This window comes from Meles meles, chromosome 6 (assembly GCF_922984935.1).
Source record: "Meles meles chromosome 6, mMelMel3.1 paternal haplotype, whole genome shotgun sequence".
Lineage (NCBI taxonomy): Eukaryota > Metazoa > Chordata > Mammalia > Carnivora > Mustelidae > Meles > Meles meles.
In genome coordinates this window covers 152,510,169-152,528,835 of record NC_060071.1, presented here as the reverse complement: position 1 = coordinate 152,528,835, position 18,667 = coordinate 152,510,169, and the positions used below count along the sequence as shown (strand labels likewise).

The following is an 18,667-nucleotide window of genomic DNA, read 5'->3' as shown; positions in this document are numbered from 1 at the left end:
TAAAGTGGGGCTGAAATGGGGGTCTATGGCTCAAACGATGATCCAGAAGTAAATTAATGAATTAGCTTCTGTATGAGACAATACTGTCACTTCCTCTCATAACCCTGCTTTTGTCCCATCGACTAACCAGGATTTCCCAAAGAGAACTCATAAATAACTTCTGGGCGGTATGCTGCCTTGATTTTCCATGAAACCAGTACTGAACTCCACACATCAATGGCCCTTTAACTCAGGGTCCTTCTATTCTTGTAACATCTGAGGGGTGTCTGCATGGAATCCACTTTCTGTGTCTGAGGTGAATGTGTGCACTTGTAGGTGGAGCATGGTCAGGCCCAGTCCTCACCTCAGCATGAAGATCCTTGGAATGGTCGGTCCCAAGAAGAGGGAAACTCACTAGGGGGTCTTCCGTCTGTTAGCAGCTGTCCTGTGCCTGTATCTCAGTCATTTCAGGATTGTTAAGAACAGTTACTAATCTAATGTACCTGCCCCCGGGAGTCTCCTTGTGTTGGGTGCACTGGTCCAGATGAACCTGAACAAGGATTCCCAGGTGTGCAGAACCTCACACACTCTCTCACTTACCTGTGTCACCACTGAGTGCTCTTGAACAACTGTGGACCTTCAGTATTCTCCATTAGTCCCCAAATCTCATCTCTCAGTTTGTTCTGGGCATAATCAGCAGGCTCTCCTCAGCTGTGTTTCTTATAAGCTATTTATACATTTCTTTCTGTTCTAATATACATGCATTGGCAGAAAATGTGCTGGATGCATGGTCTAATTGTAATATCCATCTTCCCGTAATATCGTTGGTAGGACTCATTTACTGATAATCTCTGATGAATTATTACATGTATAAATCCATATGTTTTTAGATTCTAGAAGTCTTAATGGAATTACTTGCATAACTGGTAATATATTTTACAACCAAAAATAATTCACATAATTATATTTAACATATAAATTCACTGTGCTATATAACTTATAAAAAACATACTAAAGTCACAATCTGCTTGGGATTTTCATTCACAATTTTAATAATACTAACTTTCCACTATTGTTATTATTTGTACAGTTATCTAGTACAAAATTTAAAACATATTAGTAACATAGAAGACTTTTATTTTTTCTCTGAATTAAATATCACAACTTCTTCAACATTAATTTAATAAGAAATTAATTTATTTTGAATCCATGATTAACTGTTTCATAACTTACGTTGGGTAAGACTTTATCCCATAATTCATGAAATATGTACAACATATGAATTCTGAAACAGGATTTTCACTTCAAGTTCTATCTAGAATAGCTTTGATTGTAGAGGTAATCTTGTAAATAATACCAGTATATCCACATGTGTGCTATTTGCCTCACAGATACATGATTACAGAAAATACTGAATGAACACTAAAATCCATATCTTCCCCCTTCCAGGACACTCAGAGGATTGTGCTTTCCCAACACTACCTGCATTCAGGTAAGGTCACATCCTGTGACCCCCTGCTGGAATGTCCTGGAGGGAGGGCTCCCAGTTGGCCTGGATACCAAATGAGAACACTACAGTAAGGCAAGAAGAGAACTCTGGTGGAAAACGAGCCCTTATGTCTATTTGGACCTTAGTGTTCCAGACAGTGGCTGACCCAATGAACCCACAACATGCACTGGAAATACAAGCTTGTCTTCATGATAATATAAGAGCGGATATTGTAGAAAATCAAGAACCCTCATGCCAGAAACGCAGATTTCTGGAGTCTTCAAACCAGCACACAGGATTTTGGGTTTCACGTCTAGTGCTGACGTCTGCGTTGAAAAACAAACTGTGGCTGAACACAGAGTCTAGTGAGGGGAAGGGGAGGAAGAATTTCCCTCAGTCACAGGTTCTGGTGGACAAAGAAGTAACGTGACATGAGACGGATTAACAGGTGAAAGAAAAGTACATTTTTTTTACATGTGCACAGAAGACATGTAGTGAAATTGAGACCCAGAAAGATGAATGGACAGGCAGTTGTTTTTGGTTTTGTTTTGGTTTGGTTTTTCACATTTTGGACAAAGAGATGACACATTTGTGAGGAATTTACAGGAAGATGAAAACAGGTATTTGGAAGCTTTACTTAACGAGGAATTCTATGCATAATTTGTCCTGAGGTAGGAGAATAGTAAAAGATTAGCAAGGTCTGTTTCTCCAACTTTCTCAGATAGAAAGTCTCTATCTCTAGTGAGAAGGGTGTGTTTTTACTTGTTAGTACAGGAAAGGAATTATTCTTCATGTGACAGAATTACTCCTGCCTTAAGAGACACAGAGGAGGGTCTGAGGAGCCTTGCAGCAGGGGATTCCTAATTACAGTCAGTGCAAAATAATGAATCTGCTCCTGGTGTACATTTGGGGCAGCCTGCCATGGGCCCTTCAGAGGATATTTGGAGTGTGTGTCCCAGCATGCACAGGTTCAGGAGCTCAGGAAGGATCGAGGTCCATCCTTCAGGTCGGACTAAGTTTCCCTGTTCCAGCCACAGAGAAGATTCAGAGGTATAGGGAAAGGCATTTCACAACTTCTCCAGGATAAAAAGGGCACTGGAACAGAGCAAGGCGCTGCTGGTGGGAATGCAAAATGGCACCTTGTACAAAATATGGGCCATTCTTTTGTGAGGTACATCACACACTTGACATCATGACTGGTGACACCAACTGAGCCACAGAACTAAGTGAAGTTAGAGCACCTGTGCACTCAAAACTTGCACACAGATGCTCATAGGCACTGTCGTTGTAAGCCCTACATCATGGACACAACTAAGCTTTCTTCTTAAAGGGAATGGCTAGATACTGAAATACTAGTTGGACAATAGAAGCAGGAGTCTGAACATGAATGACTTTCACATGCATGGCCCTACATGGGAGAAGCCTCTGCCTGAGGCCACATGCCGCAAGGTCCCACCTGCACAGTATGCAATCTGTAAGGTCAAGTACATAGAAAACTAATTGGTGTGGAAGGACAGGTTTGGGCAGACATAAGAACATTTTCTTAAGCTGTGGTTCCTGAGTTGTCCCTTTAACTTGATTCTGGTATGATCACATGGCTGTAGTGCATAGCTGAGAGTAAACTTACAGAATCTTACCTTAAATAAGCTCCAGGTTTCCACACTTGTTACTTCTGTAAACTTCTAATTTCCATGATTATTAGATTAATTGTACTAAACTTATATCCAAGAATACTTGCCTCAACACCCTGTACTGGAGTACTCTTGAGCTGGGTGGTTGAACAGTGACTATGAAGTGTAGATAGATGAGAGAGATGGAATATTGCAGGGGGCAGAGTCAGCTCTACTCATGGAGCCCACAGGTATTAATGCATGACTAGAAGGTCAAGAGTTGAGGTGGGTTATGTCATAATGACATCAAGGGAATGAACGCAGGACAATGGTGGAGAGAGTCCGTGAGGTTTTATCTATGTAGTTCCTTTGGTCACTGACAATTATAATGAGGATACTGGACAAAAGCACAGTGAACTGTTGGTAAAACCTCATGAGATGAATAGAAGAGACCAGAAGGAGGAGGACAGATGATGGATGTAGGGATAAAGACTGGTGGGCAGAGATTATTTGAGGAAAGGTTGAAAGAGCTGTGAGTGTTATGACAGAGGGACATGGGATCGACCTGGTATCACATTCCAGCACAGAGCTCTCTTCCAGCACATCCGAGAGCTCAGAGCACCTGCTAAGTGAGACACTCGGACCAGGGGAGGAGGAACCTTGTTATGTGGGACTCTCAGAAAACTCTGACCACAGATCCCAGCACCAGCGGCAGGAGCAGAGGGAGCCTTGGAAGAGAGGGTTGTCCTGTAGGGTTCTGTAGTTTCTATTGTTGTGAACAAATCCATGCTAAAGTCCCTATGTATGCTTTAATGCCTCTGAGTCTCAATCTTTCTAACAACTTCACACTGCAGAAATGGTTCAGGTACTCCTGTGCCTTCATCAAGTAAATAATTGGAAGATGCCTAATACACCAATAATGTAATTTTACCTACTGTCAATTTTTAATATTATTATTATTATTATTATTATTATTATTATTATTATTATTATGACTACGACTACTTCTAATTTTGCTTAGCCAACGGAGGTTAATTTTCTCCCACTTCTGGAAACTAGAAAGTCCAAGATTATGACGCTTTCATACCTGGTTTCTGATGAGACCTCTCTTGGCTTGCAGACAGCCACCTTCCTGCTGTCCTCATATGGCTTTTCCTCAGTGTGCTCCTAGAGAAGGCAATATCACTAGTGGTTATTCCTCTTTGTTTAAAGATATCAGACCTATCTGATTAAGATCTCACTCTTATGATCTGTTTTCATTTTTTTAATTTTCATTTTTTTAAATCTCTTTTCAGTGTTCCATAATTCATTGTTTATGTCCCACGCCCAATGCTCCATGCAATATGTGCCCTCCATAATAACCACCACCAGGCTCATCCAACATCCCACCCACCCCCCTCCAAAACCCTCAGATTGTTTCTCAGAGTCCACAGTCATTCATGATTCATCACCCCTTCCATTTTCCCCCAAATCCCTTCACCTCTCCATCTCCCCATGTCCTCCATATTATTCCTTATGCTCCGCAAGTAAGTGGCATCATATTATAATTGACTCTCTCTGCTTGACTTATTTCACTCAGTATAATATCTTCCAGTCCCATCCATGTTAATGCAAAAGTTGGAAATTCATCCTTTCTAATGGAGGCAAAATACTCCATAGTGTATATGGACCACAACTTCCTTATCAATTCCTTCGTTGAAGAGCATCTTGGTTCTTTCCACAGTTTGGCGACTGTGGGATCAATGCAGTTTTGATTTGAATCTCCCTGATGGCTAGTTATGATGAACATTTTTCCATGTGGCTGTGAGCCATCTGTATATCTTCATTGGAAAAGTGTCTGTTCATGTCTTCTGTCCATTTGTTGACATGATTATCTGTTTTGTGTGTGTTGAGTTTTAGAAGTTCTTTATAGATCCTGGATACAAGCCTTTTGTCTGTATTATCATTTGTGAATATCTTCTCCCATGCTGTGGGTTACCTCTTTGTTTTGTTGACTGTTTCCTTTGCTGTGCAGAAGCTTTTGATATTGATTAAGTCCCCAAAATTCATTTTTGCTTTTGTTTCCTTTGCCTTTGGAGACATATCTTGAAAGAAGTTGCTGTGGCTGATGTTGAAGAGATTACTGTCTATGTTCTCCTCTTGGATTCTGCTGGATTCCTGTTTCAGTTTGAGTTCTTTTTTCCATTTCATGTTCATCTTTAAGATGAACTGGATTAAGCGAATTGGGGCACCTCATTGGCTCAGTGGGTTAATCTTCTGTCTTCAGCTCAGTTCATGATCTCAGGGTCCTGGGATCGAGCCACACATTGGACTCTCTGCGCAGCCAGGAGCCTGCTTCCTCCTCTCTCTCTGCCTTCCTCTCTGCAGATACTTGTGATCTCTGTCAAATAAATATATAAAATCTTAAGAAAAAAAGAGAATCATCAAGTTTCATTTTTCTGTACTTACATGTTCAATTTTCCCAACATGGCTTTCTTTTTTCCTTTGCATATTTTTTCCTGCTTTGTCAAAGATTACTTGACCATAGATTTGAGGTTCCATATCTGGCTCTCTACTCTGTTCCACTGGTCTATGTGTCTGTTTTTGTGCCAGTACCACGCTGTCTTGGTGATGACAGCTTTGTAATATAGTTCGAAATCAGGCAACATGATGTCTTTAGTTTTGTTTTTATTTTTCAACATTTCCTTGGCAATTTGGGGTCTCTTCTAGTTCCATACCATTTTTAGGATTCTTTGTTCCAGCACTTTGAAAAATGCTGATCTTATTTTGGTTGGGATGGCATTGAAAGTATAGATTCCTGTGGCCACCAGAGACCTTTTAACAATGTTTATTCTTCAGATCCCTGAGCATGAAATGTTTTTCCATCTTTTTGTGTCATTTCAATTTCTTTCATGAGTGTTCTGTAGTTCCTCAAGTATAGATCATTTACCTCTTTGGTTAGGTTTATTTCACTGTATCTTGTGTTTTTTTGGTGCAATTGTAAAAGGAATCAATTTCCAATTTCTCTTTCTACAGTTACATTCTTAGTGTATAAGAAAGTAACTGAATTTTGTGCATCGATTTTATCTATGTAATGACTTAGGTTTGAAAGGCATGATCTATTCGCTGTTATAAGGACAGATCTGACCAGGACCTTAGGAAAATTAAATCATCCAGTATCTACAAGGTGGTATCTAACCTATATGGAGGCTATACTTAATAAGAAAATAAATAAAGATATAAGTGCTTACTTCGAATGTACATAGGTGGCATTAAAATATATTTTACATAGGGGCACATGGTGTTTGAAATATTGTTAATTATAGATATTTGCATCCTATGTGTTCATATTGATCAACTCCTCTCTAGTGACTTTTAAATTGATATAAGCTTATCTAAGTACCATCTATCATCTATCTGTTCTCTAGTCATCTGATCTCTAATTGAAGTCTATTCATATAACTTAGTATTTATCTTATTGTCACAAAACTTTTGGAAATATGAACATAATCCCTGAAATCTATTAGACCTGTAATGCTTAGATCCAAATAATCTCCAGGTCATTCATTCCATTTTCTTCAAAGTAGTATTTGAGAATCATTAATTCCATGCATGAGTTAGTGACCATCTCTGTGTTGCACTTTACTTTAAAGTGGTTCAATCTTTCCAGAATTAACAGTCTCCTGTGTGAGGTGGATTTCTCAGGAGAAGGAAGGTCCCTCCAATCATAGGAATCGTATCTTCAGACAACAGAGTAGGTGTCTTGTGTTGGTGTCTGTGCACTTGAGGACGTAGGTGCTGCTTTCAGTCTTTGCAGACGTCTTGGCAGACAAATCCCATCACCAGAGACCTTCAGGATCAAAGGTCTACAGGTGTGTCTTTGCTGTGGCTGTAATTGTTCATGTGAAGTCAAGTAACTCAGTCCAGCAACTAAAAAGAAAAAAAAAAGTAATCTTGGGACCCAGTACTCTTTAATTATCATTGTGTTTACAGAATAGTTGTCATCAATACTTAATATTTCTAGCAATTATGTCTGGGATAACTGTGGATATTGAATGTATTTAGGACTAGATTTGGAAAGCTGTAGCCATAGAATGTGGATCCCATTAAATATCTTTTTGAAAAAAATTAAAATATATTGGATCTATTCACTTGATCAACATTTATTCTAATGCTCAGAAAAGTAATGTCATCTATTGATGTGCTTCCAATGAAGCTCAGAGGCCAAGGGCTCTCCCAACCTAGACCAACATGTCTTGTTCCACCAAGGTCCTGAACACGCACTTCTGTGTAGAGACGTAGTGAGGGCATATCACAGTGAGCCCAGACCCAAATCCCTGCAGAGACATCAGAGGGGCTGTTCCGCTGAGGCACCCAGATTGTGGGGGGGTGGGAAGTAGGGAGAGGGGACTAAGGTTCTTAAGGGGAACCCAGGACAGCACAGGGTGCTCAGGATTCCAGGGGGAGATAAGGACACCGGGGTTTATTCATGGCACCAGGACCAATCAGGAACTGCAAGAACAGGAAAGGTCCAGGAAACAATGCAGAATATCATTCGTATTTCTTGTCAGCTATAAAATTCTGTGCTGGATTTGTAGATCTGTGTTATTACAGGTCATGATATTTCACTGGTAGTATACATTATAAACATTAAATTTTTGTTGTAATAATTTGTAAACAGTAATATATTTTAAAATATCTCTGAAAACAAAAGATGGAAAATCTATATATGAGGAAATCATTATTTGCAAAGATTTGCATTTATCCTTCCACATTTTATGAAAACATACTGATATATCTAACTACAAAGTCATTGGATTTTAATATATAATAAATAAATGTAAAGGAACACAAATCTATAGTGAACATGTAAAGATTTCTTTTTTCTTCTTGAGATAACAATTTTTATCTATTTAGTTTTTTATTATGTTCAGATAGCCACCATATAGTACATCATTAGTTTAGATTTTTTAATATATACATCCATAAATAATCCCTAAATAATAAATTTAATGATGAACCAAATATCAGTATTTGGCATTATCCATAACTGACTTCAATACATCAGCATACTTTACATGGATAAGTTTTATTAAAAAAATCATTTTATACATTTGACAGACAAGAGATCACAAGAAGGCACAGAGGCATACAGAGAGAGAGGGGGAAGCAGGCTCCCTGATGAGCAGAGAATCCGATGCAGGGCTCAGTCCCAGGACCCCAAGACCATGATCTGAGTCGAAGACAGAAGCTTAGACCACTGAGCCACCCAGGCACCCCTACATGGATAAGTTATAGTTTTTCACTTCAAGTATACTCATTTTATGAAACCTTTCCTTAGTCAATTTTTAACTCCCTGTGTTTCCTAAATTATTATACTGAGCTGAGATTCTCATCTACACTCCTGCTTCTGCAAGGCTCTAGGAATTGGCCCCAGGATGAAGAGAAGCAGGCTTCCTCCAAGTGAGTCCAACGACCTGATATCTCTCCCTTCTTGGAGCACGTGGTTTCTTCAGGATCACGTAGCTCCTCATTATCCTCACTCAGCTCTTGTCCAGAACACACAACATGACACTCCATTCATAGCACTTTGAGTCTCAGGCCTTTGTATGCGTGACTTATATTTTCGGTTACCATAACCCACAAGGCACACTAGAATCCCCTTGTATTATTGAGCGATTTTCTGAGGAACAGATCCCATAGCACACTGTTGTACCTGACTGAGAAGTCAGGTAGTCTGAAAAGTCCCATGATCTACTCTCACATGCTGGTGTCCCAGGAAAGCCAATGGAGTAGTTCTCACCTGTTTCTGAACTAGTCTTTCATCTGAGAACCTGGGGACATGAATGTGTAACTGTCTCCATGGGCAGTAGTGTATGAAGTTTCCAGATCAAGCATGTAGGAAGGAAAAATGATGGAATTCCTCCTCCCTCTGCATTTAATCCTACTCAGAATTTTAATGGATTGGATAATGTCCACATACCCAGAGATCATGGATGCAAATACCCATCTGTTTGTAATCGCCATCACAGACATCCACAGAAACAATGTTTACTCTGGGCACCCATGGCCCAGTCACTCTGACACATAGAGTGAACCATCACAAGTCAAGCTGCCATAATCTTGGGCATCCATAGCATCTCCTCAAACCACACTCATTTTAAAAAGAAAATAAATAAGAAGTTCTTCATTTCACCTTATATGAGCCAAGTATCCTGAATACAACCAAAAATACACCAATCCCCAGTAAAGAAGGTGAAGCTCTCAGGGAATGTTTATTCTTCTCAATATCCTGCAATTGAGCTATTGAACTATTATAATGTAAAATTAAGAATTCTTAAACGTGGGAGGAGGGGCAAGATGGTGGAGAAGTAGGAGATGCTGTTTCAACTCGGCCCCTAAAGTGAGCTGATTATCTACCAGATCACCCTGAACACCCATGAAATCAACCTGAGGTGTAGGATTATACACTTCTGGATCTCTATAGGGGCAGAAGGCACCAGTGTACAGGTAAAGTGAAGTGGGAATGTGGACTGATATCTGAAGATAATCAAAAAGGCAAGGGAGCCACCAGAAACGACTCATTGGAAAGTAATACCCCAATACAAGAGTACCCTGTGATTGGGAACCAGTATTAACTTGGAGTCTGGTTAAAATTATTCAAAAAGGCCAAAAGATCTAAGGGGAAATTGGTGGGATCAGGTGGTTAGGGGGACGGGCTTAATAAAGCCCACACACCCAGGACAGCCACCACCATCACCCTGCCAAAGAGAGTGCGGTAAAGCATCCAGGCTGTGGACCCTGAGCCGCCAGTGCACGTGAGAGTGTCTGGGTTGCAGAGTGTGTGAGAGAGTCTGGTGTGGAGGCCAGCCAGCAATCTGTAGAACCGCAGCATTTTGCATTCTGCATGTGCACCCTGTGACCATGGTCTGTGTCGTGCTCCACAGCCTACTGTGTGTGCAACTGGCTGGTGCTCTCAAGGACCTGCAAAGTCTGAACACTCCCACCCCCTACCCACGGAAAATCTCAGCATGCTATCTCTGATTGGGATCGCTCCAGATGTCTGGACCTGCCCAGACAGCCATGGCAAAGGCAACCATTGGAAGCCAGCTCTCTGGACTAGTACAGCTTGCAATTTTAGTAGCATTGGGGTACAAGCAGGAGCTCCTGCGATCCCTGAGACTGTGACCCCTGAGACTAATTCAGTGACTCATCACTTACATACAACATCTAGTGTTCTTCAAAACTGGTGCTTTCTTTCATGCTCATCATCCATTTCCCCAATCCTCACTCATCTCCCTCCATCAACCTGCGGTTTGAACTCTAATACCAAGAGTCACTAATGGTTGTTTCCCTCCCTCCTCTTTTTATTTTTCCCACTTCATTTATGTTCATCTGTTTTCCTTCATTAATTCCACATATGAGTCATAAATGGGAGAAAATATTTGCAAAAGACATACCTGATAAAGTTTAATATCCATAATCTATAAAGACTTTACCACACTCACCATGCAAGTAATGTAGTTAAGAAATGCACAAAAGGAAGGAATAAACACTTATTGAAAGGAGACATCCAGATGGCTATCAGATACAGGAAAAGACGCTCAACATCAGTCATCATCAGGGAAGCACAAATAAAAACCATGGTAAGATGTCACCTCATATCTGTCAGATTGACTAAAATCCATTACCTGCTGAAGAGAATTCTCAGACCAGTGGCAATTTTGTTAGTGATTCACATCAAATATAATTGGAACCATATAGAGACATGGTTTCTAGGACCACTCCTCCCAGGACAAGTAGTTGACCCTCACCTTACTGAGATAGGAGACATTTCCCATACAATAGAACTTATGAAGTTATACCCTCAGGAGGGAAGGACTTCAGTGGTTTGAGGGCACCTGATAGATTGTAGGGACCTCATTCAAGATCCCTGCTCACCTATGAATACAATAAATATAGCAGGATATTGTAGCCAAGATGCAGAGCGAGGATCTCAAGTAAAGGAAGTAAGAATGAGGACATATCTTTTCAACAGGACAATGTTTAGCAGTTATGCTGAGTGGGTTACTCTTCATATGGTCGATAAATGGGAAAGAGAGGAGTTACTGTATCTCCGCAAGGGTCTGTGACACCTGCTGGTGTACGGCAACAATCAGGGTGACTCAAGGACCATGGAGCTCATGATCCAGGACAATAGATGGATGGGGGCTGGTCTCCTCTCAAAGGTTACCAGCTAAGTGGTCTGTTAACTTCTCCCAGAGAAAACACAGTAAACACTTTATAAATCTGTGGAACTACTGAAGAGTCCTCCAGTTTTTGGAATAAACCATCAAAATAGCAATGACAACACTTTCCAAGGGTGAAGCATTTGGGATAAATAGAATTGATATCATCATGGCAATAAATATGAGGGTAGAAGCACAATGACCTCCATTTCAGAGTTGAAGAATTGTCTTTAACTAACAGTATGCATTCTGATCTCAGATGTTCTGACATTAATTATTTAACTAATAAATCCATTCTTTTATCTATATTAAAGTTTTCCATTGATGTGTACAGAGAGATCAGGTGGAAATATCCCCTTGTGGTTGTTGATAACCCACAGTGTCTCCATCAGCTCTTTGAGTCTCTGTCAAGGTTTCTCAGTGTCTCCAGGATTCTGTAACAGAAAGATCCAGTCTCCACACATCAGTCTACTGGGACTTCTGAAAATTCACGAAGCCTGAAAATCTCAGGTCCACCTATGTCCTGCAGAAGATTAATGGGAGCAAACAGGTCCCATTCTGAGGAACACAGGCTCACACACTGGGGCTTAATTTCACCTGCTGTGCACACCTGGACATTCACACAACCAATCTGTGATGCAGTGTGTACATATCCACCTGTAAAATAGTGGTAAAATTGACGCCTACATCATGATAATGGGGTGAATATGTGAAAAAAAGGAAGATAATGGATGTTAAGCAGTTTCTCTAGCAAAATCACAAAAATAGGGCGTGGTTTCCTTAAAGATATCATGGTGACCAAACTCCCCCAGGACCCTCACATATGCTCTAGGTCACTGCCATCTTGAGGATGTTTCCTGGAAAATGTGTTATATACTCAGAGACCATGCAAATAGGGCCTTCCTTCTGTTGATTAAAACAGCCCAGCCCTGACTTTGCAGCTGGGAGAGGAACCCCAAGCCCAGTATTTCCAGGTGATCCAATCAGTAATCAAGACAGAACACAGACAACTCACAATGGAGTTTGTGCTTGGCTGGGTTTTCCTTGTTGCTCTATTAAAACATAATTCATGGTAAGCAAGAGACATAGGACGTGAATGGATATGAGTGAAATAAACCATGGCTGTGTCACAGTTTCCTGACTGGGATGTCTTGTGTCTGCAGGTGTCCAGTGTGAGGTGCAGCTCGTGGAGTCTGGCGGAGACCTGGTGAAGCTTGGGGGGTCCCTGAGACTCTCCTGTGCAGCCTCTGGATTCACCTTCAGCAACTACTACATGTACTGGGTCCGCCATTCTCCAGGGAAGGGGCTGCAGTTGGTCGCATGGATTAGATATGATGGAAGTAGCACAAGCTACACAGACTCTGTGAAGGGCCGATTCACCATCTCCAGAGACAATGGCAAGAACACGCTGTATCTACAGATGAACAGCCTGAGACCCGAGGACATGGTCGTGTATTACTGTGCAACAGACACAGTGAGGGTACATCAGTGTGAGCCCAGACACAAATCTCACTGTGGCGGTATCTGGACCACCAGGGGGTGCCCGCTACTCACCAGTTCTGTCCTTAAGCCCAGGAGAAGATGCATATGGAGGTTATGGGCAGATTTCCTGTCAGGATCTGGCGATTCCTGTACAGAGAACACTTTCTCTCAGGGCCCTCTCTGCACAACTAGATTCTGTGCTTAACTCTACACTACCTGACTTCGAAAATTTGTTCTAATGGGAAAGCAATTATATTAAAATGTACAAAGTACAGAGTCACTCACATTCTTTATTCCTGTCCTTAAATACCAATGAAATGAATCACAAATGTCCTGATGCTCATCAACTGAGCCTTTATAGGAATCCCAGAGTCACTCATTATGCATCATAGGTCCACTCAGCTCAATGTCCAAACCTGATAGAAGGAGCTAAAGTGCATGCTGGACATGAGGCCACAGAGGCATCAACAATCCAAAGTAAAAGAAGAAGGGATCTTTGGGGGAGGAGTGTTTCACTGTCTTAAACAGAGATCAGAGCATCAATGTTACTGACAACATCGGAAACTAGTGGAACCCCCACCAGGTATAGTGTGGATGTGGAGCCTGAACATTATACACACACACACACACACACACACACACACACACACACACACACACAAGAGTATAAAACCTTCATCATTTTCACCTAATTAGCATGGGTGGTCCTAAGACAGAAATACACAGCACACAAGAAGACCTCAAGAAGAAAGGAAAATCTAAAAGACACCACCTAACATTACACCTCAAGGAACTAGAGAAAGTAAAATGACTGAATCCTAAATACATCAGTAGAAAGGAAATACTGAAAACTAGAGCAGAAATAAATAATATAAAAACCAAAAAACTACAGAAGAGATTAAAAAACCAAGATCTAGTTCTTTGTAAAAATAAAATAGAACTGAGAAACCTTTGCCTGGATTTATCAAAAAGAACAGGGAAATCCCCAAATAAATGAAATCAGAAATCAAATTTTTCTCTGGGAAACAAACAGGGTTTTGGAGGGGTGGTGGTCAGGGAATGGGGTAACATGGGGATGGGCGATAAGGACTGCACATGCTGGGAGGAGCAGTGGGTGTAAAACACAAATAATGAATTGTTGAACCAGGTGGTGGGTAATAGGGAGGGCAAGAACTGAATGGAGCACTGGGTGTGGTGCAAAAACAATGAACACTGTTATGCTGAAAATAAACAAATAAAAAAAAAAAACGAATGATGTATGTAGGGTGGCTAACTGAACATAATTTAAAAAGGAATTTAAGCAGATAATGTTGTGAGAATAAATAAATAAATAAAGCTATAATTCCAGAATGAACATTCCCCAATCCAAATCCTGAAATTGTATTCAAAATTTTGTGTTTACACTAGGAGTAGCTGAGGAGAGGCTGGTAACTGGCTGATGGACATTAAGGAGGGCACTTGATGGACTGAGCACTAGGTGTTATATCCAACTGATGAATAAATAAATTCTATGTCTGAAATCAGTAATGCACTATGTGTTAACTGAGCTGAATTTAAATTTAAAAATTTAAACATAAAACAAGAAATCAATCTGATCTAGTGTGTCATTCAAAGTCTTTGGTTTGAAAAATGCTGCTGGAATTTTGATCAGGATGGCACTGAAAGTACAGATTGCTCTCAGCAGTATAGATGTTTTAACAATGTTTATTCTTCCAATCCATGAGCATGGAATGTTGTTCATCATTCTGTGCTGGAACAAACAATCCTAACCTTTGTATGAAACCAGAAAACACACTAAAATGCTCAGGAAATTCTGAAAAAGGAAAACAAAGCTGGGGGAATTACATTGCCTGATTTCAATCTTTACTACAAAGCTGTTGTCACAAAGGCAGCATGTTACTGACACAAACACAGACACACATACCAGTGGAACAGAGTAGAGAGCCCAGATATGGACCAGCAACTCAATGGTCAAATAATCTTTGACAAAGCAGGAAAAAATAACCAGTGGGGGGGGGGAACAGTCTCTTCAATAAAGGGTGTTGGGAAAATGGGACAGCTATGTGTAGAAGAATAAAACTCAAACATTCTCTTACACCATACACAAAGATAGACTCGAAATGGATAAAAGTCCCCAACATGAGGCAGGAATCTACCAAATTCTAGAGAAGAACATAGGCTGTAACTTCTTTGACCAGCCACAGCAACTTCTTTGAAGATATGTCTCCAGGGGCGCCTGGGTGGCTCAGTGGGTTAAAGCCTCTGTCTTTGGTTCAGGTCATGGTCCCCGGGTAATGGGATCAAGTCCTGCATGGAGCTCTCTGCTTGGCAGCAGGGAGCCTGATTCCTCCAATTTTTCTCTGCCTGCCTGTGATCTCTGTATGTCAAATAAATAAAAATAAAATCTTTTAAAAAAAAAGTGTCTCCACAGAAAACAACTTGTGTTGGAGAGGATGTGGAGAAAGGGGAACCCTCTTACACTGTTGGTGGGAATGCAAGCTGGTGCAGCCACTTTGGAGAACAGTGTGGAGATTCCTGAAGAAATTAAGAATAGAGCTTCCCTATGACCCTGCAATTGCACTGCTTGGTATTTACCCCAAAGATACATATGTAGTGAAAAGAAGGGCCACCTGTACCCCAGTGTTTATTGCAGCAGTGGCTACGGTCGCCAAACTGTGGAAAGAACCAAGATGCCCTTCAAAGGATGAATGGATAAGGAAGATGTGGTACATATACACAATGGAGTGTTATGCCTCCATCAGAAAGGATGAATACCCAACATTTGTAGCAACATGGACGGGACTGGAAGAAATTATGCTGAGCGAAATAAGTCAAGCAGAGAGAGTCAAGTATCATATGGTCTCACTTATTTGTGGAGCATAACAAATAACATGGAGGACATGGGGAGATGGAGAGGAGAGGGAGTTGATGGAAACTGGAAGGGGAGATGAACCATGAGAGACTATGGACTCTGAAAAACAACCAGAGGATTTTGAAGGGGCGGGGGTGTGGGAGGTTGAGGAACCAGGTGGTGGGTAATAGGGAGGGCACGTACTGCATGGAGCACTGGGTGTGATGCCAAAACAATGAACACTGTTATGCTGTAAATAAACAAATTAAAAAAAGTGTCTCCAAAGGCAAAGGAAAAAAATAAGCAAAAATGAACTTTGAGGACTTCATCAAGATCAAATCTTCTGCACAGTAAAGGAAACAGTCAACAAAACAAAGAGCCAACCCACAGAAGTGGAGAACATATTCGCAGATGAGAGTACAGACAAAGTGCTGATATCTAAGATCTATAAAGAACTCCTCAAACTCAAAATGCACAAAACAGATAATCACATCAAACAATGGACAGAAGACATGAACAGACACTTCTCCAATGAAGACATACAACTGGCTCACAGACACCTGAAAAAAATGTTCATCATCCAAAACGTGCCCTCCCCATTACCCACCACCTGTTCCCCCAACCTCCCACCCCTGACCCTTCAAAACCCTCAGGTTGCCCCAACCTCCCACCCCTGATTGTGCAAAAAGAATGAATACTGTTACGCTGAAAAAATAAATAAAATGGGAAAAAAAATTTAAAATGCACTTACCCCTGGGTGTTATAGGCAACTGATGAGTCACTAAATTCTACTATGAAACTAATACTATGTATTATGTATCAATTAAGTTGAACTTCAAAAAAATTAAAAAGAAAATAAAAAATAAATAAGATAAAATGCAAAAAAAAAAATGTTCATCATCACTAGGCATCAGGGAGATTCAAATTAAAACCACATTGAGATACCACCTTAAACTAGTTAGAATGGCCAAAATTAACAAGACAGGAAACAACGTGTGTCAGAGAGGATGTGGAAAGGGGAATCCTCTTACACTGTTGGTGGGAACGCAAGTTGGTGCAGCCACATTGGAGAACACTGCGGAGATTCCTTAAGAAATTAAAAATAGGGCTTCCCTATGACCCTGAAATTTTACTATTGGGCATTTACCCCAGAAATACAGATGCAGTGAAAAGAAGGGCCATCTGTACCCCAATGTTTATAGCAGCAATGGCCATGATCGCCAAACTGTGGAAAGAACCAATGGACGAATGGATAAAGAAGATGTGGTCCATATACACGATGGAGTATTATGCCTCCATCAGAAAGGATGAATACCCAACTTTTGTAGCAACATGGACGGGACTGGGAGAGATTATGCTGAGTGAAATAAGTCAAGCAGAGAAAGTCAAGTTTCATATGGTTTCACTTACTTGTGGAGCATAAGGAATAACATGGAGGACACTGGGAGAAGAAAAGGAAAATTAATTGGGGGAATTTGGAGGGGAAGATGAACCATGAGAGACTTTGGACTCTGAGAAACAAACTGAGGATTTCGGAAAGGAGAAGTTGGGGCATTGGGTGAGCCTGCTAGTGGGTATTATGCTGGGCACATAGTAGTTGGAGCACTGGGTATGGTGCATAAACAATGAATTCTGGAAGACTAAAAAGATTTTTTTTTTTTATAGTTGACATATTGTGCTCTATGTCATCTTTGGAATGCTGCTCATCATAAAAAAAAAAAAAATACCATAATGGATATCACGGTATTGTCAAGCATTTATATGAGCAATAGAAGCCCTAGAAATAAAGGTACATCTAATGCAAATACAAAATTACATATTCTATAAAATTAAAGCTAGCATAAGGTAACATGAAGATCAATAGTAATGTGGGGACAGAGTAAAGAACCAATGAGGAAGGAAAAATTGCAATGATAATACAGGAAATTTTGTAGGAAATTGATTTGCTTGCTCTGGAAAATGCTGATTCTGACTTCAGGGTTTACCATATCACACAATCTACACGTGCACAGTCATCCTGTGTCAAGTACATGCATCACAGCTACTGCAGGTAACCCCAGAGATGACTTGGGAGAAGCGTCGAGATACTGAAATGTCAGAGACTTGAAAATAGAACTGCACAAACACTAATTCTCTCTATTTTTTTAGAGAAAATCTAAAAGAAGCAAAATCACCTGGTCCCCATCACAGCAGGTGTTCCACCTTCCTCATGAACCTGCCCACTCTGTCCTTCAGGTGATTCAGAGGACAGGAGGTCTGGCAGGGTGGAGCCCAGGGCAATTCCTGGGGCTCACACCCCACACATGCTCTTGGACACCTCACACAACCTCTATAATTCTGGGTGTACGTTCAAAACTCTTTCTGGCATAACATGAAACAAAACCCAAGATGTGAGTGAATGTGTAAAAGGAGTGAGTACAGAGAAACCAAGTGTGTACTCTGGAAAATCATATAATAAATAAAAGCATTTTTCCCAAATCCTGTCAAAGCCACAAAGTCACAGCAGTCACACCTGCTCTGGTCACTGGCCTCTCCATCAGCCTAGATCCCAAGCTGGATATATAGTCAGAGGACATGTAAATAGGGTCCTACCTCTGCTGATTAAAACATCCCAGTCCAGGGGCGCCTGGGTGACTCAGTGGGTTAAGCTGCTGCCTTCGGCTCAGGTCATGATCTCAGGTCCTGGGATTGAGTTCAGCATTGGGCTCTCTGCTCGGCAGGGAGCATGCTTCCCTCTCTCTCTCTCTCTCTCTCTGCCTGACTATCTACCTGTGATCTCTCTCTGTCAAATAAATAAATAAAATCTTTAAAAAAAAAAAAAAAACAGCCCAGTCCAGAACCAGCAGCTGGGAGAGGCGACCCAGCCATGGTATTTCCAGGTGTTCCCATTCACTACTCAGGATAGAACAGAGAAAACTCACCATGGAGTTTGTGCTTCGCTGGGTTTTCCTTGTTGTTCTTTTAAAAGGTAGTTTACAGAGAATAAGAGAACTTGAGTGTGTGACTGAATACAAGTGAGAGAAACAGTGGGTGTGTGACAGTTTCCTGA

General features: G+C 40.9%; 2 gene segments (V, D, J or C); both read left to right on the top strand.

Annotated features, from left to right (window-relative positions):
• LOC123943703 overlaps positions 1-17,725 on the top strand; it is a 63,819-nt gene extending 46,094 nt beyond the window's left edge. The window contains 2 exon segments of the V gene segment in view: positions 12,449-12,765; positions 17,597-17,725. Coding sequence covers positions 12,449-12,765; positions 17,597-17,725 — 446 coding nt within the window.
• A 776-nt stretch (positions 17,726-18,501) lies between these two features.
• The window catches only part of LOC123943797, a 78,270-nt gene continuing 78,104 nt past the window's right edge, over positions 18,502-18,667 (top strand). The window contains 1 exon segment of the V gene segment in view: positions 18,502-18,586. Within this exon segment, the coding sequence occupies positions 18,541-18,586 (46 nt within the window).